This window comes from Capra hircus, chromosome 8 (assembly GCF_001704415.2).
Source record: "Capra hircus breed San Clemente chromosome 8, ASM170441v1, whole genome shotgun sequence".
In the NCBI taxonomy this organism is placed as follows: Eukaryota; Metazoa; Chordata; class Mammalia; order Artiodactyla; family Bovidae; genus Capra; species Capra hircus.
The window spans coordinates 43,486,036-43,509,555 of record NC_030815.1 but is presented as its reverse complement, the minus strand read 5'-3'; the positions used below and the strand labels follow the sequence as shown (position 1 = coordinate 43,509,555).

The 23,520-nt window shown below is 46.4% G+C and overlaps 1 protein-coding gene across 1 annotated transcript in view; it reads left to right on the top strand.

Moving 5' to 3' along the window:
• Nucleotides 1-23,520, top strand: part of DMRT1 (doublesex and mab-3 related transcription factor 1) — a 92,120-nt gene that overhangs the window by 14,488 nt on the left and 54,112 nt on the right. Inside the window, exon 3 of the mRNA XM_005683769.3 lies at nucleotides 21,789-22,072. Within this exon, the coding sequence (XP_005683826.2) occupies nucleotides 21,789-22,072 (284 nt within the window). The remainder of the gene's footprint in view (nucleotides 1-21,788; nucleotides 22,073-23,520) is intronic.

Genomic DNA, 23,520 nt, shown 5'->3' with positions numbered 1-23,520 from the left:
GGTGACGTAGCTGGGGGCCACAACTCGCTGGCCCTTGGAGGCTGCAGGGGCTGGGATTTTATGGTGAGTGCCATGGGAAGTCACTGGAGTGTTGCAGCGGTGAGTGCTGTGGTCTGATTTACTCTTCAGAGGTCTCTGCTGCTGTGTGGAGTGTAGTTTGAAGGAGGAGCTGTGCAGTTGGCCAGGCAAAGGGGTGCTGCTTGCTCCAGGGTGGCGACAGTAGAGCCGGAAAGAAATGGGGGACAGGAGGACTGTTCCGAGGGCGAGTTTACATGTAACTTTGGTGGATGTCGCCCGCAGCACTCCCTCCAGAGAGAAGCTGCCACGGCATCGGCAGCGCTAGGTTCTTTGGGGCTTTACTAGTCTGAAAGTTCGGTACATGTGGGGTGGTCAGAAGAACATTGGCCCCCCAGAGTGGTCCTCACCCCTGTCCCCGGGGGCGGTGAAGATGTTACCTTCAGAGCAAAAGGGACTTTGCAGATGTGATTTTAATTCATGGGTCTGCAAGCGGGGTGGTGACCCCAGATTCCAGGTGGGCCCATTCTAATGCCCAAATCCTTGGAAGTGGAGAACCTTTCCTGGCTCCACCAGAGATGCCACAACAGAAGATGCTAGGAGTTTCAAAGTCAGGAAAAGACGTGACCACTGTTGCTGGCTTTGAAGATGGAGGAAGGGGGTGCCGAGGCAAAGATTTCAGGAGTCCTCTAGAATCTTGGAACAGCCCTTAGCTGACAGCCAGTGTAGAAACAGGTGTTCAGTCCTATAACCACAGGGAGCTGAATTCTTCCAGCATTCTGACTCAGCAGGGTTAGGGATCCTTCCCTGGTGCCTACAGAAACAAGCACAGACCTGTTAACACCTTGATTTCAGCCTGGAGAGACCTGGGTCAGACTATGGGCCCAGAAAACTGCAAGAATAATGCATTTGCATTGTTGTAAGCTGCTAAATTTGTGGCAGTGTGTCATACAGCAATAGAAAACAAATATAGTTGATATAGTTTATATTTCCCTTTTTCTTTGTTAGACTGAACATTTTTCCATATGTTACTAAATCATTTGTATTTTTTTCTGTGAGCCATCTGTATGTGTCCTTTGTCTATTTCTTTATTGAATTTCTTATCTGAGAGTTCCTCGTTTATTATGGAATTGGCCCTTTGTGATATGAGTTGCAATCCCTCCCCTGCCCCCACCCCCCGCCCACTATTTGGTATTTCAAGCCAGGAGACTAACTGAGACAGCTGGGGGCAGACTGCAGAGGCCAGGAGCCTGAGGATTGGCCCTGGTCACTGGGCTCTGTGGACGAGTGGAGGAGCCTGTGGCTCGTCTGGTTCCCCATCAGCAGACCAGAGCCAAATAGAAATGTCCCCATGGTGGAGCAGATGCACGTGACATGTTCTTCACACTCCTCCAGCTTCTCTCAATGCCCTCATTGCATTGTAACAATGGGCAGAGCTCAAGTTAAGCTAAGGGTTCCAGTGACTGAACAGTTTTACATTCATGTCTGGAGCTGTGGTCTACAGATTCCAATATTACTGTCTGGTGTATAATAAGTCAGCACAGCCATGCCTGCAGAATGGGATACACTTGTCTAGTCAGATAATCCAGGCTGCTGGAGACTAATCTTATCCTTACCAATGTTACATGAAATTAGAGTGCGTGTTACCCATAGACTCTTTGAAAATAATTTTACTGCTTCTTTGGTTGACCCATGTTCGGGGTTGTGTTTCCCCCCAGGGTGAGGGCTAATTGTTACTTACCAATTTCCAGATTAGTGTCAGATAGTTAACAGATTAACCAGTCTATCAGTGCCAGATGTCCCTCTAAGAGAGTGGTATGTGGTAGTAGAGGCTTGATCAAAGGTCTTCAAGATGAAGATACCTAGAAACAGTTTTGCTTTTACCTGGATAACTATATTGATACCTGGGGAGGAAGCTCTGTGTTGTTAAAAGAACAAAGATCTCGGGTCCAAAGACTTGCCTGTTACACAGCCTTTTTTGATTTTGAGCAGTTCATTTATTTCTCTGAGTAGTCTGTTTTCTAATTTGTGAAATAGATAAAATATTAATAATAATGCCTCCCAGTTTATCTCACAGAATCAATGTGGTGCTCAACTAAGATTTTAATGTAAAACTTTGTAAACCACAACAAAGTACAGAAATTCAGGCCATCAAACTCAAGTTTCAGATACTATAATGAGGAGTAGAGGAATGAGGCCGGATATGACCCACCCTGTAGCCATAAAGTGTGTGTGTGTGTGTGTGTGTGTGTGTGTTCTTCAAAAACCTAGCTCCATGAGCTGACATGCGAATTGTGGCTCTGGGTGAGGCGTATATATCCCCTCTCAGTTCCTCCAGCACAGCCTGTATACCAGCAACCAGGAGTCTGAGACGCATCGATCTTAATGCTCACACAGTGAAATATGAGTAAGGGTTCCCCTTCTTTTCTTGGCTTTGCTTTTTTTCTTTTTGTTTTCTTAGTTGTACTGACACATGTCTTTAGCATTAGCCATCTCTCACCCTTTTTAAAGGGAGTTGGGAGTGCTGGAGAACCACACCGATACCCAGGACTTGAGTAGAAGCAAGTTACCTTCTGCAGCAAAACAGGTAGAGCACCTCCCCTGTCTTGCTGCCGCTCTCAGTTTGGACAGAAGTAACATGATTCAGACCTCGGAACCTGCCTGGCGAATGAAGAAAGCAGGCATGTGGTACAGACCTGGCCGGGGAGGGAAGAGGAGTCCCAAGGACATGATTCCAACACCTTCATTTCTAACACAGTGGATGAGGAAGCAATTCACAAGTAGGAGCAACAGGTGCTATGCATAACTTCTCATTAGCAAGTGTGAGTGTGTCTGCAGCTGTCCCAGCGCACCCCACCCTGTCGCTGCTGCCTCGTGGAGCCCCGACATCTGCTGGATGAGGGTGGTGGTCGCCTCCCTATCGCACTCTCCCGTGTTTTTATCTGAGAGATGGAATTAGGAGTTACAGGGGAAAAGGAAGCAGCAGCACATCAAAGAGCTTTCTGGTGGCTTTTGAAAAAGGGGCCTTATTGGCTCAGGGCTGTTAACTTTGGGTGTGCTGTTTTCATCATGAAGCACCTGGGGTTTGTTTTTTTCTAAAAGATGTAGATAAACTAGAGAGAATCCAGGGGAAGGGCAACAAAAATGATGTATGGCTTGGAGAGAAGGAGAATAACAGTCTATAAATATTTGAAAGGCAATATAAAAGAGGGAGAGAGATTATTTACAGCAACGGAGAGGAGTTTGACAGGCAGCAAAAGCTTGCAGCTAAGAGCAGGGGAGAATTGGGCAGGACTGAAGAAACAGCATGGAAAGGGTGATCATGCAAAGCAGTGTCATTCTCACATGAGTTTGTGTTGCCAGGAGCTGGCATGGCGGGAATAAGGGGTGTTTCTCAAACTGAGGACCCATGCACGACTGTGAATAATGTTTTCTGGTTCCTGAGTGTGAAGGGAGAGAACGGGCAGTGCTTTGTCCTTTGCTGCCTGGGTGTGTAATCTGTTGAATTGCCAACTCTTCGGCATCGTGTTTTCAAAGGAGATAATAATGATTACAGTACTATGGGCCCTCATTTACTGAGTGTCTGCCTCATGCCAGGTATGGTCTTAGCTGCTTTGTTATTTATATTCTCATTTAATCTCTACAACAACTTTGTAAAATAGGAACTATTTTTTCTACTTATAAAGAAACAGATTCAATACCATGCTTAAGATCACACATATTTTAAGTAGTGGAGTTGGGATTCCAGCCTGAGTCTGACTTGCAGCCCGCGCTCATGGCCTGTACTGAGCTCTCTTACTCTGGTCTTGATAGTAATTTGGGACCCACTAGGTAGCCAGGTTACTAAGCTAGGTGAGCACTTGATATCCAGGTACTATGGTAAGCAAAATAGTTGATGTCCAGAGCTTCTCTCTTTTTTTTTTTGGCTTGAGATTTATTTTCTCAGTAAGTGCTTCATTATTAATATACTACATTTTCTCATTTTGTATTTTCAGTTACACCGTAGGCTTTAACCAGCCTCACAGTTATATGGTGATGTGTAGAATCTCTGGTAAGAAAGAAAATTTGGTAAATCAGGCATTACCCCTGATCTTAAATGCAAGTTGTAGTGGTCATTCCTTGCCAATACTGTGTGCTTTCTTGGCTTTCTGACTTTGATATTATATAGCACCCAGTGTATTTGCTAAACAAACAAACAAAAATACACAGAATTAACTACTCAGAATCAGGGTGAAGAGCTAGTGTTTCCCGTGAGTGCAAGAAGACACTGGACCTGGACTCAAGACCTGAGTTTACTCAGGACTCTGTGTTCCCCCATGTATAGGGCACCTTTCTAAGCTGCTTTCTACAGGCAGCTCTTTCCAGGTGGCAGCCTCATCAAGTTTTTATTGGTAGCCACTGAAAATGTATGTAAATGACAGATTATTCCACCAGTGAGATGTTACAGTTAAAAGTTCATCATTCATGTTAGCAGCTCTTTTCTTGACTCTGCTGTTATTGGTTAAAATCTAGGATAATTAATAAGCGTTGAGACTTTGGGTGAAGTTGACCTTATTCAAAGGGGGCAGATCAGATTTTTTGGCGGGTGATAAAGTGTCAAGTGAGTTTCAGAGATACCCTTTCTGCTAATTCCACAGCAGTTGCCCCTCCATTTGGCCCATGGGGCCGTGGAGTGCAGACCACACAGAGGCTCCTAGCCACAGATGGATGGTATGGAATCCAGAATACAGCTCAAGCCACCAGCATCTTTCAGTTGCGTTCTTCACCTTGCCAGTCCTAGTCATGGTTCCGCACAGAAAGAAACAGCCCTCCGGAGTTGTGTGCCTTTTGAAATAAAGAGCTCTTTGCTTGCTGTACCCATTCTGTTCTCTCAGGATTGCCTCTGGTGAATTTCTCTCTGGAGCCATCCCTAGATGACTTTCACTGTAAGCTGTAATGATTTCACCCTGGTCATATTTCTCCCAAGGTCTCCTGTCTCGGTTACTTGTAAAGCGACTCCTCCCCTCTCTTGCTCTCTTTGATCTTTTATAATTGGCTTAAAGCTCTCCGTATTTAATCTGCAGTGACTTTGTTTCTCCTCCCTATTTTGGTGTTTTCAGTCCCTGCAAATTTAATAATCTGTCGCTAATTATTTTCTTAGTTTTCTTAGGGTGTCGTATTCCTGTTGTACTATTTGTCTTCCCCCCTTGTCTACATATTTTATATTTTCGTTACTAATGCATGTCTGCAGTCTATTTTGACTTGCAATAAGTAAAGTCCTACACATTCTGAGTAGTTGTTGGGCTTCCTTGTTTCAGACTCGCCTGAACCTAAGGTGAGTTACCTGCATATGATAATGTTATGACAAAATGACCTTTCCTACCGTAGAATTGAACCGTTAAGCACCCAGTTGGTATAGAAGGAAGGAATGAATGAACGCACCTTTCGAGTTTTCGAGAGCTTTCCCTCACAAGTTGGCCTCCTGGTGCAGATGACTGTGACTGCTCAGCTTGTCTAGAAGAGCAGCTCTGTCACCTCCTCTGTGGTTGACTTTTTGGTGAGTCCTTTCCGTGACAGCATCCGCAGTGGTCTTTTCAGTAAGTTCAGCTCTTCAGCTCTGAAATCCTTTCAGTCCCAGCCCTGTAGTTTCTGCTCAGGCCAGCTTTACTGCCGCTTCTGGGCTGGGTCTAGTCCAGGCACAGAAGCCTCAGGTGAGTCTCCAGGCTCTGCCCATGTTGTTGTCTGCTTTCTGGGCGTGGGGAGTGGGGGCAGACAATTTCGTCTCAAAACCGGTGTGTTCATAGGAGTGTATGCTTTTTGTTGGCTGGGTTCAGATAATTGCTCTTGCTTTATTGTTGAGTAGAAGACATCTTCATTCTCTGACTTGTCAATCCGGTATTGTTTTTGTGATGGAATAAACCTTGAGAAGCACGAGTGAGGCTGGTGGTTGACGCAGCCTCCGATGATACCCGGTGCTGCCCACAGAGTTGGCTGGCTGCTTTGCCGCAGATACGGGCCCCCTGTTTTAGAGTTTATGTAGTCCTCCTACCATGCCATGGGCTGTACCCACGCAGGGAGTTCCTGCTTCTGTGTTTATTTGGAGAATTGCCAAATGGTTTTGATACTGGTGACCTTTCTGTGCAGTGCAGTTTCTGAGAGCATGTTAGATTTCCAGAGACCCAGATGGACAAAATCTGCACAACACAGGTCCCGGATCTGGAAGATGGTAATGTACGTGATGCCAGGTGACGCGATGCCAGGGTGACACGATGCCAGGGTGACACGATGCCAGTAGTCGTAAGGAGTTGGTCACTGATACAGCTGGTTCACTCATGCTCTTAGTCGTCATGATAACCTTGAGGTTGACAGGCCCAGATTGGCTAGTAGTATCATTTATTTCAGCTGAGATTTGATTTTCTTTGCAGTTAGGATGTTGCTTGATGAGTAGACGTACACGTGTATGTAGACACACAATATGTATGACACGTGTGTGTATATATCCCAAGTTTTCAGAGCCCTCATGGCCCTTCAGCTGTTGCTTCTGCGTGTCTCAAAAGCCATGGGTTTCTGGCTCTCACCCCTCAGAAAGGAAAGGCATTGTCTCAGTTGAAGCCTCACTTGGGAGACCTGGTTGGCAGAGTTTTCTCTGACTGTACAGAGGCTGGGGATTCGGGTTCTGGCCCCTACATGGGGAGGCAGGAACCACCACAGATGTGACACTTTTTGCTGTGCCTTCTTATCCCTGTGGTCCATGACCCGTTTGGTGGAGCAGTTGACTGGAGAGACAGCAGAGCTTGGGGGCAGTCACTTTACTTGGTATGTAGTGGCTTGTGTGCATGGTTTAAGGTCAGCTCCATACACTTGGCAGCAGCTGGCCACGAGGCCACAGCAGTAGAGCTGAGCCAGGACCCAGGGCTGGAGCAAGCTGCTCCAGGGACGAGTCAGAGGAGCCACAGGTCAGGGACCCAGGGCTGGAGCAGGCTGCTCCAGGGACGAGTCAGGAGAGCCACCGGTCAGGGTTTTGGGCTGTGACGTGCCCTTGGACCGAATCATCAGTCTCAGCCCCTGCCCAGCCTGACATCTCCCTGTGGAAAGGTCATCTCCCTGACCTCTGTCTATGGAGTCTGTCTTGACTTTGGTGTTTGATGCACCTTCAGGCCAGCATGTGAATAGTTAGTGGTCACTTGTATTTTTCTTCAGGAAATGGTCAGTAGCAACAGATGTCTTAGCTGAAGGTATTCACTGGTCGTATCTACGTGGCTTCCATTTCCCTCAGTGACACAGCCTGTGGGTGAATTATGAGGTGTCAGATGGGGTCCTGCTGTCAGCTGCATACACATCCTTAGACTTGCACTTGAGCTTCTCCAGATATCGAAACGAAGGATAACATTTCCTTCCTATGCCTTTCCTGTTGTCAGATTCGCTGCAACATGTTAGCTTTAATTCTCTGTGGTTCCCTTACCTGGCTTTGGTAAAACTCACGGTTGAAAGCTTGGACAGATGTTTATTTTTAGAGTCTCTTTATTTCAGAGGAGTTTTATTCAAAAGGAAGGGAAGACAGAATGAAAATCAGAACAGCATATGTGAAGGGTTGTATCCATTATGGAGATTCTGTGGATGGTCTTGGGTGCAGTTGGAGTTAGTGACCGTACAAAGATGGGGCTTCCTTCCTAGCTTTTTGTGCATGAAAGTTATAATAGCTTAGAGTACATCTCACACCCTCCCACCTGAGCGATGCAGCAGAAAAGACACAGAAATGCCAGGGATGGCTGAGTATTTTGGCATCTGCGTGTACAGCCAGTAGTCCCCCACCCGTCTCCTCTTTACCTGCTAATGTTGAAAAGTGAGGTAAATATAAGGTGACATTTTGGGCTGTGTCACCAAATGTCAGTTCTAGAATTAATACTTTAAATGCACCTGGAATCCCCAGATCTCATCTTAATCACTGATTTGAACATAGTTCCTCCTCCTCAAAAAACACGAGAAGTGGGAACATACATATTGAATTAAAATTTTAGGTTTCACCCTCTCTCTCTCGCTCCCCTCCACTATCTCTACCTTCTCCCAGAAGTTTTTAAAAAGCATGATACAATTAAGCAGCCAAATCCAAAAGAAGGGAGGATAAAGGACTCCAGATAATTCCCAGTTTGGGTTATCAGCCCCCACATAATGAAGAGTTGATTGTGCTTTACTTTCTTGTTATTTGAGGGCAGGGAAGACTCCATGGAGCTGGGAAGGGGGCGTCTGGAGGGGGTCTGAATGTTCGTGGTTTGAGATGAGTTTGCCTGTAAAAGGGTCTCGTGTCGGCTTTGGAATATACCATTCAGTGTACGGAGGGTCAATAAAGGTTCCTTCACAGATTTGGTAAGAGGGAGCAGTTAACTGTGCCTGCGTGCAGCCCTGGAGGTCGTAGACCATGCCAGGAGAAATAATTACGCATGATAATGGGCAATTACAGATAATGGCCTTCTGGGGGTGGCAGAGAATACACAGCCCCACAGCCTTGCCTGGAATGAACATTGAATAGCACATTAACTTTATAGCAAGCTAAAAGTTCAGGCCTGGAATGGCAGCAGTCCCCCCAAATAAATAAAATCCCCATCTTATTTAAGGGAAGCACCGTAGTTACTAAGCTTCTCAAAAGCAGAATTTGACACACGAGGAGGTAGGGACTGGCAGAAGGGAAGGCAGGTCAGCAATTCTCCACCTGCTGGTTTTGTCTCATTCAGTAGAGATGCTGCCCGCTCGTGGCAGGTACACAAGTGGAGGGGTTGCTTGCTTTCCAGGTGCCAGGTTTGTGTCTGACATTTGATATAGCTCTGTCATGACTGACTTGTGGGAGAAACAGGCTGTTCCACGTTTCCTGATTATGACTTAGGGGAGTGATACCACACCAACTGCTCTCAAGGCTACTGTCTGACCTCAGAGAGGGCCGGGAGCCCAGGACTCTGCTCCTGTCCAAGCTCTTTTGTGCTCAGGAAGCCCCGCTGGGTTCAGCCCGGCCCTCCTGGGGTCCCTGAGGATGAGCGTTGAGAGCAAGGGCGCTTTTCTCGGGCAGACTGCGTGGTGGCTGTCTTGCTTGGTGGCCGAGAGAGGCTCTCAGTGCGTTGCGACTGTGGTGACAACAGCAGCTAACATCTATCAAGCGCCGAGCCTTTCTCTGTGCTCTGCGCTGTAGGTAGCAGTGTTCACCCATGTTATGTGTTGTGTACAAACTAAGTAACTGATCCAAGGTCCCAGGCTGTGGATTCCAGATCTGATCAAGAGTTGGACCTGAGAGCCTGGGTCGGTGCTCTCGGTCCACAGCACTGCTGCCCGCTGCCCCACTTGGTGGTGAATGGCTGTGTCACTCAAAGAAATGTCCCCAGTTAAGGTGTAAAGTGAGGTGTGCCCAGTTGGGCCTTTCCTGCTGGCTGACTGCTAAGTAAGCAGCTCAGGAGGAGAGGCTGACTCCAGTTGCTCTGAAATCCATCCTCCTGTGATATGGAGGTTCTCAAAATTCTTAGGCTCTAACAAATTCTCAAGGACGTTCAAAGAGGTTTTGTTTATGAGCTTTTGTTTATGTGGATTATGTCTATTGATATTTATTGAATTAGAAAGGAAAACTGAAAAACCAAGAATACATTTGTTAATTCTTTTAAAATTAACATAAGTAACATTTTAATGAAAAATAACTATTTTCCAAAGCAGATTAGTGAGGGAGGGTGGTCTTGTTCACATTTTTACAAATATCTTTTATATGTCTGGCTTATTAATAGAACACAGCTGGATTGCCATATGTATTTAGTTCAATCTGTTGTTTTGATTGAAATACATTAGGACAATTCAGCTTCACATAGATAAATAGTTGGAAAAGGGAGAAAAGTGTTTGAATAACCTTTTGAGATCACTGTGACTATTCTTTGATACTAGACCAAAACTTGACAAGTGATAATTTCTTATAGATTAGTTGCAGTGTAGATCTGAAGCCATGCTAATGAGTTTTCTGTACTCAGTTAAATTAAAATCTGTCTTACACTGTAAATGGATATGTCGACCATGCATTATTTTGTAGTGTCATGCATTGGTCATTTGGAAAATATTAGTTCACTGAATTATTCAGATCTCCCAAATGTTGACATTTTTTATTGCAAAGTATCAGAAAATCCCACTCATTAAATATTACTGTTGATTTTTGTCAAAAGAGCCTTTAAGTTTGGGAAGCTGTCAGTGGAAAATGTTGGATATAAGTTTTCCAAAGTTCTGAGTTTTACTTGAAAACTCAACGTTTTGGCAATAAATACTGCCAGTTGTTTTCCTTGAAGTGATAGGCTCACTTTTTTTCCTAAAAAAAAAAAAAAAAAAGTCTGCCAAATACCCAAGTCTCAGTAACCGTAGTTCGTCATCAGTCATTCTTCCAAGTAAATGATGTTTCATTAAAAAAAAAAAAAAGCAGTGAGCATGGCTCTTCTTTCAAACATCTGCACAAGACCTTTTTCCCAGGACACCATTGTTGCAAAACAGGAGAAGCGCTTCATGAGTCCTTCCCACCTGGTCACACTACATGAAGAAGATGCCGTCAAAGGTAGAGATTTAATCAATTTTTTCCTGCTTCATCAAGCATATTAAGCAAAATTGACCTAATAATTTAAAAGTAGTTTATTTCATAGCAGTGAAGAATACATTGACTCTCAGTGCAGCTTGGTGGGACTGCCTTGAGTACTGCTAAGAAACCAGGGTTCTCTCCACCATTGCTTCTGCATCATCAGTGCAACTGTCAACACAGTAAAAAAAAAAAGGCCCATACTAGCTTTACATTATTGTGGAAATACTTCTGACTTCATGGACCCTTGAACAGGGGGCATGGGCAAGGGATCTCAACTGTGTTTTTGGAGCTGCCACTGTAGGTGTGAGGATGGGAACCCTGGGCACGAAAACATCCACCCCTGATGAGTTTGAAGCAGTTGTCGCCTGCTGGTGTTGGCATCACCTTGGGGCTCTGATGGCTGGGGTCCCCAGCCTAGGAATGTGGCCTGGTCCTGAGGGTTTTACCCTTTGACTTTCCCTGTGTAGCCCCAGGTAAGAGCTGCTGTCTTGGAGGCAGATTCCATTCCTGGGGCCCAGTTCTTCTTAGCAGTTGGGTAAGGTGCTGTTCCTGATGGCTTGAAACATTCTATAAGACAAGTACTTGACTGAAAACCAGGGATGATAAATTGACCGGGGTAAAATTTGGGGTTGACTGAAAGCCATGTGACACGATACCGGACATAATCTGGCTTTCTGTTTCTTCATATTTATTTAAGGGTCCAGTCTTTCCCTTCGGATTGCCGCTGAGGACCTGCAGGAGCAAGGTTGTTTTCCTTGAAGTGATATGTTTGTCTTATATACATATACAGTCTTACTTTTAAAGAAAAGTAAAAAGAGCAGAGTCTGAATACCAAATCTGAAAGAGACTGGCCTTGAGCAAACTGAAAAACTGATACCCCTCTGTTTAGCACCTTTCCTACTGAGAAAAAGATCCTGATATGTAAAGCTCCTGCATTGTAAAGTGTTGGAATACAGTTCAGAGCAGACTTAAATATGTGGACACGGTCAGTCAAAAACGCTCCTGATTTAAAATTTTCTCAGTGTGAGAAATCTTAAAAAGACTGGAGAAAGGGATTCCCTGTAAGATAGCTCTGAGACTGGAGACCTGGGTGGAGAGGAAGCTCACTGGGCACCTTCCCTCTTCCCTCCTCCACTCCCGCAGGAGTCCCGCCACCGCCTCCGGTGTGCCAGGCAGTGCGGACAGAGCCTCAGACTGTCGGGCCTACAGAGAGACCCCCTCTTTCTTGGCCATGACAGGCCTTCATGGCCACGAGACATTAATACCAGAGGCATGGCATGTCCTCCATATCTGACTCCCCTGTAGGGCGAACCGCCTCCCAGGGCGTCCAGGGGGTCCTGCAGCACCCCACAGAGGGGCAGAGGCAGGGGACGGGAGCAGAAGCCGTGACTGGGAGAACTGGCAGGTGCCGGTGAGTGAGGTGGGGGCTGCCGCCGCGCCGGCAGCTGCTCCCAAGGACCACAGAGCCAGGCCCGCGCTTGATGTGTCCGTCAAATCTAGTTAGGACTGGATTTCAGGTCCAGTTAGGACTTTTCCTCGGAGCTGAGTCTGAACGCCGTTAAGCGTTCAGTTACAGAACTCTGTGCTGTTCGGGCAGCACCCTCCTTCTCATCCTGATGGGACCCTGTGCCCCGCCTCCTCTGCTCTCCAGACTGCTCTGACATCCCAGGTACTTTTGGGGCCATGGCCCCTTTCTTTGCTTGGACTTCCTTGCTCTCACCTTCACTCTCTCCTTTGTTTAAAAATGTCTTCTATGAAAACCTCTGATCTCTGAAATTCTGTCTTGCACGCTTCTCCACTGCTGCTGCTGCTAAGTCGCTTCAGTTGTGTCCGACTCTGTGCAGAGGAAACTCCTAGAGGACAGGGTTGGCTTTTGCTTAGATTCTGGGCCTCCCTGCCCAGCGCTTTGAGAGCTCTTGCACACAGTGGATGTGCTTGTCACTCACACATCTCAGTGGCCCCAGTGGCCTCGGCATGTTTCAAATGTGGCAGCTCTCCTGGAAGCAGAATCTGCCCCCACCCTTTGTATTCCCTCTCTCCCCACTCTCTTGCTTGGTTCCTTTGATCTGGTCTTGACCAACAGTCCCCTCCTGATTTTACCCGCAGATCCCTTTGCACCTTTGCATCCCACATTGACACTGATATTTCACAGGTCTTTGAACCAAGCCTGCTCCTGGCTTCAAAGACCAACTTCAGATTCACTTTATTATGCAACGCCTCCACCCTACAAAGAAAAGTGACCTTGACAGATTCCTCCAGGACCAAACGACAAAAAAAAAAAAAAAAAGAAAAGAAATTCCTTAGGAGAGAAGTGGGCTGTAGCATCTTCCCTGTCTTGTGGACAAGAGTACCGTTAATGAGCCGGCATCGGCAGAACTTGTGCTTTGAAGGCTGGATTTCATCTCGCCCTCCTGGCCACACAGTTGTGCTTTCCCAGCGCCTTGGTCAGTCTCTCCTGTGTGTGTGTGTCTTGGAACATCCCCTTATGGCAAGGCTCCGCAGCATCAAAGACTAGATCCTTTGTCTCTCAAAGCACTGGGCAGGTTGCCTCACACACACAGGTGCTCACTAAATGTACTGCTCTGAACATGGGTAGCAGGGGAAGGAGGCAGGTATGGTGATGCCCCTTGTCCACCATCACGGTCACCACTTGGTGTGAACAGTAGGCCCACTGCTGTCTGAGTCATCAAGCTTCTGCACCACCTCTGCTTTAGCTCAGAAAGCCCACCCATTCCCTTGATTGAGTTGTGAGCTTTCCTTCTTGGAGTTGGATTAGTGCTCAGAGGGCCCAGGCTTCCCTTGTGGCTCAGCTGGTAAAGAATGCGCCTGCAATGCTGAAGACCAGCGTTCGATCCCTGAATTGGAAAGATACCCTGGAGAAGGGAAAGGCTACCCACTCCAGTACTCTGGCCTGGAGAATGCTGTGGACTGTATATATAGTCCAAGGGGTTGCAGAGTCTGTCATGACTGAGTGACTTTCACTTTCAGAGGGCCCGGACATCAGCTCACTGACTTTTCTTCCCTGTGTAGCAATGTCAGGAGCTGATTAGTTTGGACATTGGATTGCCTTGTGGAAAAGACTGCTAAAAACAGGGAGCTGAGCACCCAGGTGGCTCAGTGGTGAACCTGTCAGTACACGAGATGCAGGAGACCCGGGTTTGATCCCTGATTGGGAAGATCCCCTGGAGGAGGAAATGCCTACCCACTCCAGTATTCCTGCCTAGAAAATCTCATGGACAGAGGAGCCCTGAGGGCTACAGTTAATGGGGCTGCAAAGAGTTGGACCTGAGTGAGCAGAAGGAAGCTTCATTGTTCCAGCAAGTGGCACCCTGCTGTCTCCTCCAGATTCTATGACATGTCATCAAACAACTTTGTCTTTTCTTAAGATGTAATGTTCCTTAAAAAAACAAAAACCAAAAACGGAGCAACAGCTTGTACTTCTGCTGTACCTTCCTACCGTTCAGCACGTGATAGCGGCTGGCAGGTAATTTTGACATCTCAGACTGAGCAATGCACAATTCTGCCTGGCTGGTAACTCTTAAAACCAGACGCTCAGTAGGACAAGCACCACACAAGGGATGGGATTGTAAAGAAAAATAAAACCCAGTATACATAAATCCACTGCTTACATGAGATGGCTGTGAATCATAAATTTTAGTTTCCTATGTGATCTTTCATATAGAAAATGGTGGGGTTTGGTTTTGTCATTGAAAAGGGAGTATGGCTCCAGATTTGAACATAAAGGACTCAAAGTGCAACAACTCTGGGAATCTTGACACTAGCCAAGAGTGAGAGAAAAAGCCTTCACACACCTTAAAATGAATTACTGGTTAACTACCATTAATATGCCATGGGCCCGGAGACCAGCATATAACACTGCAGGGTCGATAAAGGTATTTATCATGTGTGGGTATTGATCTTTCAGGAAGGAGTGAATCATATTTCACGCTGCATATGTTAGTGCAAAAAAAAAAAAAAAAAGTAGCAGTGGGAATGGGAGGCCTTATCGAAGAGCTGGGTGTGTGGACAATAGATAAAACACACAGCGCTGTAAATCGGAGCCCTGCAGTGAAGACATCAGGTATGTAGGCAGCGTGTCTGCAGCGTCTCTGTTGGCCGACTGCTGCTGGCCATTTTTCCAGAAGGCATGCTTCACCAGGCCTGCTTGCTTTCCTAGCTGTAGAATCCACACCTCCTGGTCTTTCTTCCTTACAGCACACATTAGGACTCTCCCGGTCATAAGTAACACTTAAGGCAACTGGCTTCATGCTTCCGTTTGCATCTTGGCAGAAGACATAGGGGTGGATAATTCCTATAAAGCACGACTGGTTAGGGAAATGACCCCATTTTCTTGCAACAAGGCCATTGTGTTCTCTATTATTATGAATGCAGTTGGTAAGTCACCTTGGCCAGTTGGTATTCTGGAATAACGAAGAGGGAGGTGCAGCCTAAGAGTTTTCGGCGGACTCAGATGTTTCCTTCTCAGTATACTGCTCTGGTCTTCGCAGTCAGTCTAGTGGCCGTGCAGTTTCCATCCCTGTCCCGGTGTGTGTGTGACAGGACGAAGTCACAGCCACAGTCAGGGGGCCTGACACAGATCAGTACATTCAGCTCGGGGGTATAGCGCCAACTGTCAGTGCTTACTGTGTGGTTTCTTTCTTTCTGAGATTTATAAAATAGGAGTAGCCTGTTAGGAGTTTAAGGAACACCGCTTTTTGAATATGTATACACATACATGTGTATACATATGTACCATTTCAAATTTTGTATTCTTCGTTTATACATTTTGTGGCTTATGAATTGGAAATCTTTTGTGTTTATCATCAATTACTAGTGACACTTAGCCTGACTCACTGGCGTGACTTTGAAGACACCTCAGTGGTGACGGCCTGTCTCTGGTAACTCTTTGGAGAACTCTGCTGTAACCCAGGTTGGAGAGATGGCATATCCGGTTTGTATCCTTACCCTGGGTGAAGGCTGCACGTTCCTTCTTAGGCTGCAATGAGTAAAGCGTGACCGCTCAGCAGTGGAGCAAGGATCTGAAAGGGGATCTGGGGGCATCTCTGGTTCCTGGGTGACAGATTAGTAGTGTGACAGGGTTGTTTGAAGGGAATTCCCACAACAGCAGGCATGCCAATTTCTTCATGTGGTTCCTTTTTTCTGTTAATGCAGCTTCCCTATGCAACCTTTTAGTTACCTCTTGAGGTCTGGAGTGTTTAAGAGCCTTACCCGTTTTGGTCTATAGACCATGTACACATACATACAGAAGAGACTGTTCTAGCCTAGTCTGTTCTTTTACCTCCTTGTTTTGAATTCATCTTTTGTGCTTGGACCAGATTAACTTTACTAAAACATTTTAATGTTATTCCCTTGGTCTAAAGCGCTTCCCTTGTGGCTCTGATGGTAAAGTATCCTCCTGCAATGCTGGAGACCTGGGTTCTCATCCCTGTGTTGGGAAGATCTCCTGGAGGAGGGCATGGTAACCCACGCCTTGCAGGCAACTCATGCAAGTATTCTTGCATGGAGAATTTCATGGACAGAGGAGCCTGGCGGCCTACAGCCCATGTGGTTGCAAAGAGTCAGACACGACTGAGCGCCTAAGCACAGCTTGCTCTGAAAACTCATCGACTCCCTGGAACTTGAGGGGCAATCAGAAGCCCCCTTGTCTGGATTCACAGACAAGGCCTTCCACAGTTTGTCCCTAAGTAACTTTCCAGCCTCAGCATCTCTTGTCCCCTGACATGAACGCTGCACTCCACCTAGGCTTGTCTGGTCAGTGTCCCTGGAAAAGGACACGTCTTGTCCTTTTCCCCTTTCATGATCATGTTGACACTGTTCTCTCGATTTCCTCCCTGTCCCCACCATCTCTGAATCACCTCTGCTTTGCTGATGGTGACGGCTACCTATACTGTCATCGTGGCCATTGGATTATTGGCTTGTAGGATTCTTGGTCTAACACATAACTTTACCAAATAGATAACTCACTCTTAAGAAGAAATGAAACATTTTGAATGTTTCTTTGTGCCTTTTGCAACACCAGGACATGGTTGTTCTGTGATAGCTAATGAAAAAAATAAAATATAAGTACCAGAATACACCTTAAGGTCAAGAATAGATTATTTCTGCACTGCCTGCTCCTCTTGATAATCCAGAAGCCTGATGAGCAGTAGTATAGTTTGTCAAAGCTCCAGTGTGGGCCATGAAAGTTAGAACCGTCTGGCAGCAGTATACACAGAGCAGCTACAGCTTGTGAACCAAGCTCTGCAGCGGTTTCTGTAGCAGCCCAATTTCTCTATCCAGGGGAATTAATATGTATGCTCTCGTTTGATAGCCAGTCAGCACCGTCACAATAATCCAGTCAGGAGTCACTGTTTTTAGGGAAATTTGTGGGGCAGTTGCAGCTTCCCATGTGGCTCAGTGGTAAAAGAATCCACCTGTCAAGCAGGACACTTGGGTTCAATCTCTGGGTTGGGAAGATTCCCTGGAGGAGGGCATGGCAACCTACCCCAGTATTCTTGCCTGGAGAATCCTATGGACAAAGGGACATGGCGGGCTGCGGTCCATGGTGGGGTCATAAAAGAGTCAGACACGACTTGGTGACTGAACAGCGACAGTGCTGTCACAGTAATCCCGTCAGGGATCATGTGTTTTAGGGAAATTTTATGGAGCAGTTGCTTTGAATCGTGAGGCCAGTGGTTGTTGAGCTTTTGAGTGTATCAGGACCTATTGAAGGCTTTGTTAAAACTCAGGATGCTTGGCCAGCCCTCAGAATTTCTGATTCTGTGGGGCTGGGGTGGGTCTGAGAATGTTCTTCTCTGTAAGTTTCCAGGTGGTGGCTGTGCCGCTGACTCGAGGCCCACACTGAGCACCGTTGGGTGAGACACGTGTAGTTTCCTGGGTGTTTATTTCAGCCCTGGGAAATGCCTACCTACTGGTAATGGGCACATCAAGGCTGAGAAGCATGAAGCTGTCATTTTAAGTAAAGTTTTAATTTGGATCTTTAAGATACAATTTGGTGGTTTATAAAATACAGAATTGGGTAGTTCCTGATGTCCCTGGGGTGGGTGCCCTTTCCCAGTGCTTTTTAAAATGTCACTTTTTAAGAGCGTTTAAACATTTTAAGTCTAAAATATTTAGGCATTTACTCTTACAAAGCTCAAGTGATTTTTATTCTGTGAATATTGGTATGAATCAAAAGTTTTCCAATATATGTCTTAATTTATTCTTAAAGCTCAATATACTTTGAAAGAGGGAATAAAACATGATAAGTGGAAAGGTGATGGCGTTTTAATGAATTACTGTCGTCTTTAGCAAAACAAATCCCTTTCTTTGATCTGATGTAGCATTTTATTTGAGGTTTAGTCTGAAGTTTATTGAAGCCATTCTTGTTACCTTGAGGATTATTACTGACAACATTCTGTTGCTGGATAAACTGAGGCCTGATCAAAGGTCCTGACTAGGGTTATGATGTAGAAATTCTTGAACCTGTGCCCTGATCCGAGAATGCCAGTGTCTTTGGGTTTCTGTTTAATTCTTTACCTCCTATTATATTTTGTTTTCTTTATTAAGAAGCTTGGTTTTCAGTGGCAGTCCCTGAGGGTACCCAGTGTTTTTAACTCTAGAGGCAGGGATGAGCATCTGAAATGCCTGTGAGATTGTTTATGGATGTCCCACTAATGCTTATGACTGGATGGTAAGAATGTCATTCCTTTTTTTAAGTAACCATATAATTTATCATCTTTTGCCAAACTTGTATTGCTTTTAACAATAAAGTTCAACAGTAAAGACATGATACTGAAAACAAAAGAACTAGATACTGAAAACCACATACTTGCTACTAAACTGTGTTTAAAATAAGAGGAAGGACCGAGGGAAGTTCAGGAGGTGAGACGGGCACATGCCATCTCCAGACTGGAGTAGAGTAATGGGATTGGAGCTTCTCATCTCTTGGTTGGGAGGATGAGTAGGGAGGAAGGCAAGAGATGTTGTAAGGTGGTGTCCCTGATGAGGCTTTGGCCAGGAGCCTACGGTGGATGGACTTGGTGTCCCAGCAGAGAAGAGACTTCAGTGCTGACTGTAAAATGAGGCTGTAAAAATACATTTTGTTGTAGCTGTCTCTCGAACCTTCCAGAGGGTGCACGTTTAGTCGTGCCTTCCCCATGTTCAGCCAGATGAGCCTTTCTGAGCACCTGCTCTGGACCACGTGTTACTAGTCTTGGGAATTTCTCTTCATGAGCTTCCCCCTGCCTGCGTGTGCTCAACCCTTCTCTGTGTTTTAAAAATGAAGTAACATCTTATTACTCCTTGGAGCTTCTGGTCTTTTCTCATATTTATTTTGATGCTAGGCTACTTGGAAGAAAACCTGTTCATTGGTCTTTGCTGCAGATTCTTATCCCCATGTGTCTGGCAGTGTGCTCAGCACGAGGATGCACAGTGAGCGTTTTGAGGGGGGTGCCGCTCGCTGGGTGTCCCTTCCTTCCTACCAGAGAGAAGGCTTGTCACCATATTCACAGAGCTCACTTGCTCTTTATCTCCTGCAGACATCTTCTTCTCTCACTGTGCTAAAACCACGAGGCCCTAAAGGCCCACCCGCCTGTGGCTCTTTTCCAGAACTAATTTTGCTTGATCTCTTAGCAGCGGTGGACACTGTGGCCTGCCCTGCTTGGTCCCTGTCGACTTCGTCTGCTGTGCCATTACGCTCTCTCCTCTGTCCTCCAGGGTCCTGGTGCTCTTTTCTCCTTTAATAACATGCTCTTCCCTACACCTTCCTCCTGCTCTCCCCAGATGCAGTCCACATCTCCGGGTGGTGACTCCCGAATCTCAACCTCTCCCATGAGTGCAAGTGCCAAGCTTCTCATCCCCACTCACCTCCCCACGCGTGTGCCCCGCGGCCCTGTGATGCAGCAGAGCTTACCCTCGGTCTCCGCCGCCGCCTGGGTCTCCTGCCCTTCCCCTTCTTCCGCATCTCAGTTCCTGACGCTCCTCGCTCCTGAGTTCTGATGCGTTTCCGCGCCTCCCTCCTCCATGTCCCTGGCACAGCCTTCCCCAGCTGCTGTTTGCAGACTGCTGTGTCTCTCCCTGACTACTTCAGTGGCTCCCTGCTGGCTCTCCTGCCCCTGACTTGTCTTCCCTTCACTTGTCTTGAGAACTGCTATCCAGCTGAATCCCCCCATAGTGCAGCTCTGTGCTCCCTTGCTCAAAAACCCTCAGCAGTTTGCACCATACCCTGGCGAGAGCTGAGAGAGCCATCTCGGGCTCTCCCTCGCCTGTCTACAGCCCGCCTGTCACCCTGGCCCTCTCTTGCTCTTTTCTCACCCAAGTCTTCACCTCAAGGGCTGGTCCATCACCGCAAAGTTCCCCACGTTTCCTGTTTCCATCCTTGTCCTTGCTGCCCTGTCTTCGGTTTTCTCTTTCTCTTGTGCTCACCCTCAGTCATGTCTGACTCAAAGACCCCCATGGACTGCAGCCCGCCAGGCTCCTCTGTCCGTGGGATTTCCCAGGCAAGAGTACTGAATCAGGTTGCCATTTCCTCCTCCGGGGGATCTTCCCCACCCAGGGATCAAACCCACGTCTGCTGCGTCTCCTGCATTGGCAGGTAGTTCTCTACCACTGAGCCACCAGGAAAGCCTGCTTTTCTCATTTTCACCTCTTTTCTGCTCCTCTGTTTATTTGGATGTGCCAGATAGTAGTGATGGCACATGGAATCTTTTAATTGCGGCATATGAAATCTTTACTTGTGGCATGCAAACTCTTAATTGTGGCATGTGGGATCTCGTTCCCTGACCAGGGATCCACCCCATGTCCCCTGCATTGGGAGTGTGAAATCTTAGCCACTGGGCCACCAGGGAAATCCCCTGCTCCTCTTTTAAAGTGAAACTCAGGTGCAGTTTTTGTTTTTATTTAATGGCAGTCTCTATAATTCCTTTCTAGGCTGTGTGTCATCTTTCTACCCTTTGAGATTGCATTATCCTTCATAGGTATTTCTGTATGAGAGTCCTTGTTATAGTTTGTAATCCCATTATTTATCCTAAACTGTAGATTCCACATGGGCAGGGCAGCCTAATACCTTGTAGCCATTTCAGGTACCTGGCCAACTCTTAGAACATTGTTTAATAAAAAGTGTTGGAGGGAAAAAAAAAAGTTGGAGAGATGACTTAGGAGTCCATTCAGTTATTGATTGGAATTGGCGGTTTAACGTCTAGACCCTGGGCTGCAGACTTGAGCCTGTGGGTCACTTGGGCCTGTGGCCTGTATTTGTGAATAAAGTTTTATTGCAATGCAAGCACCCAGCAGCCTGTATGTTCCACAACAGAATGGCCACAAAGTCTAAAATAGACACTCACTCACCTTTTACAGAAGTTTGTCTCCCAGGTCTATACCATTATCCAGCCTTGGGAAGGATAAAGAATGATCAGTTGGAAGGAGAAGAAAGACACCAATGTTTGCTTAAACTCTTAGCCTCTTGCTTTGACTTCAGACATACTGGTGTGGACAGACACATAGAAAAGGCATCTGCTGCTGCTGCTAAGTTGCTTCAGTTGTGTCCAACTCGGTGCGACCCCATAGACGGCCTCCTACCAGGCTCCTCTGTCCCTGGGATTCTCCAGGCAAGAACACTGGAGTGGGTTGCCATTTCCTTCTCCAGTGCATGAAAGTGAAAAGTGAAGGTGAAGTTGCTCAGTGGTGTCCAACTCTTAGTGACCTCATGGACTGTAGCCCACCAGGCTCCCCTGTCCATGGTATTCTCCAGGCAAGAGTACTGGAGTGGGGTGCCATTGCCTTCTCCGAGAAGAGGCATCTAGATTTTCTTATTACTTCATTTAAAGTGAAGTACAATTAATTTTGTTGTAAGACTTGCAGATAGCCAACTTAGCTAGATTTGATCTCTAATTTCTTGACGTTAGGGTAGGAAATTTCTCTATAGAAGTTAGACGTGGTCAGGCTTTATGTAATTAAAATGACCCCTGCCTGAAATATTTTTGGCGTTCTCAGTAAAAATAATCACCAGTGCCTGTCAGCTGCGCTGCCCGAGTTACTCCAGCCTTCGGAACTCTGCTGTGTTCTGGCCACAGGGCAGGCAGCGCGTTCCGGAGCCTTGCTCTGAAGCTCTGCAGAGCTTGAGGAGGGAGGCCGTGTGTTGGCAAGGTGTGCAGGTAGAGTTTTGTGGTCCTGAGACTGATCCCCTGTTCTCGTTTTTCTTTCTTTCTAGAGGGGCGGATGGTCATCCAGGATATTCCTGCTGTCACCAGCAGAGGGCATGTGGAGAACGCACCCGATCTCGTTTCCGACTCCACCTACTACAGCAGCTTCTACCAGCCGTCGCTGTTCCCGTACTACAACAATCTGTACAACTACCCGCAGTACTCCATGGCCTTGGCTGCCGACTCCTCTTCCGGGGACGTGGGAAACCCCCTCGGGGGCTCCCCGGTGAAGAACAGCCTCCGGAGCCTCCCAGCACCTTATGTGCCTGGTCAGACAGGAAACCAGTGGCAGGTAGGTTGTTACCCAGAGAGTGAACTGGATGTTTGAAACCACACACATACACATACACCCAAACCAGCACACATGTGTGCCGTTATGCAAAACATGTAGAAAGTCTTCACTCTACCCATAACATCATTTAACCTCAGACTTTGACTGAAAGGAATTGTAAAGAATATGCGTGCATTTGTTTGCATTTTGGGATTTTACTTTCTCATACTTCAGTGTCACTCTGTGTAAACACCCCGTGGGCCAGAATCAGTTCCGTAAGTGGCTTATGTGTGAGGCCTCACTTCCTCCAGCCTTGCCCTCACTCTTTAGAGCAGCTTAGAGAATACTGGACTCAGCCTTCTGGGTGGGAGTAACCTTGGTGGCGTTTGCACCCTGGAAGGGATGTGCAGAATGATCTGTTTGTTCCATGGAAGAAAGGTGAGAGAAGAACTAGGTCACTGCTGTGCTGGGCCAACTTGAGAGGATTTTTATCTGGAAGTGAAAGTCAGTCTTTTATACACTAAGTATGTGTTTCTGAAATATTGTGCAATCAAGAGCTTTTAATATTTGGGGTAAAACAAAGCATTTTGTATTATCAGGGAGCATTTATTCGGCGCCATTCTGCTTCTCCGTTTTCACCATTTCTCTCATGCCAGTTTGTCAGTGGCATATTCAAGGCCTGGAAAGCACAGCGTTCCCAGGCTGGATTAGCATGTTGTGAGAATGTGCACGCATAAGCACTTAGAAGCAGCGCCTCCAAATCCCCTCCACCCGTAGAACATCAAGTGTGCGAGAATTGTTCTCATTTTGGGCACATTTACTGTGTGTGGGCTTTCCACGTTGATTCCAGCACACTGAGGTATATGTATTTGGGGAGTTTAGGGAAAATCTTTGACCTTTTTATATCCACTTCTGAAAAACGCGCATTGACATTTTCTTCTGAGCAGTTCTGTTCCATTTTGCATTTGTTGGTGTGGAGAAGTTGTCGATACTCACTTCACCTCTTTTTTGGGCTCTCACACTGGCCTTACGGATCTGACTTCCTTGTAGTAGTCATGTGTCAGCTTTAATCCTCTGGGCTACTCATTTTCGTTAGTTAAGAGTTTTACTTTTAGAATCATACTTTTAAAAAGGTGTTGGAATTTACAGCTGATGTGAGTGTAAAGGAAATTCAGTGATTTATAGATCTGCAGGCTGGAGTGCTGTAGGCCTTTCAAAGTGCCAGTTGGGTTTTATGATTTGGGACACGTTTTAGGTTGATTTCTGTTAGAGATGCTCTTCTAAGAAAGGAGAAAGAAGTATCTTATTTGTTTAGTTGCTAAACAAATTTATTTGTTGTTAGTTGTTAAGTCGTGTCTGCCTCTTTATGACACCATGGACTATAGCCCTCCAGGCTCCTCTGTCCATGGGATTCTCCAGGCAAGAATACTGGAGTGGGTTGCCACTTTCTTCTCCAGAGCATCTTCTCC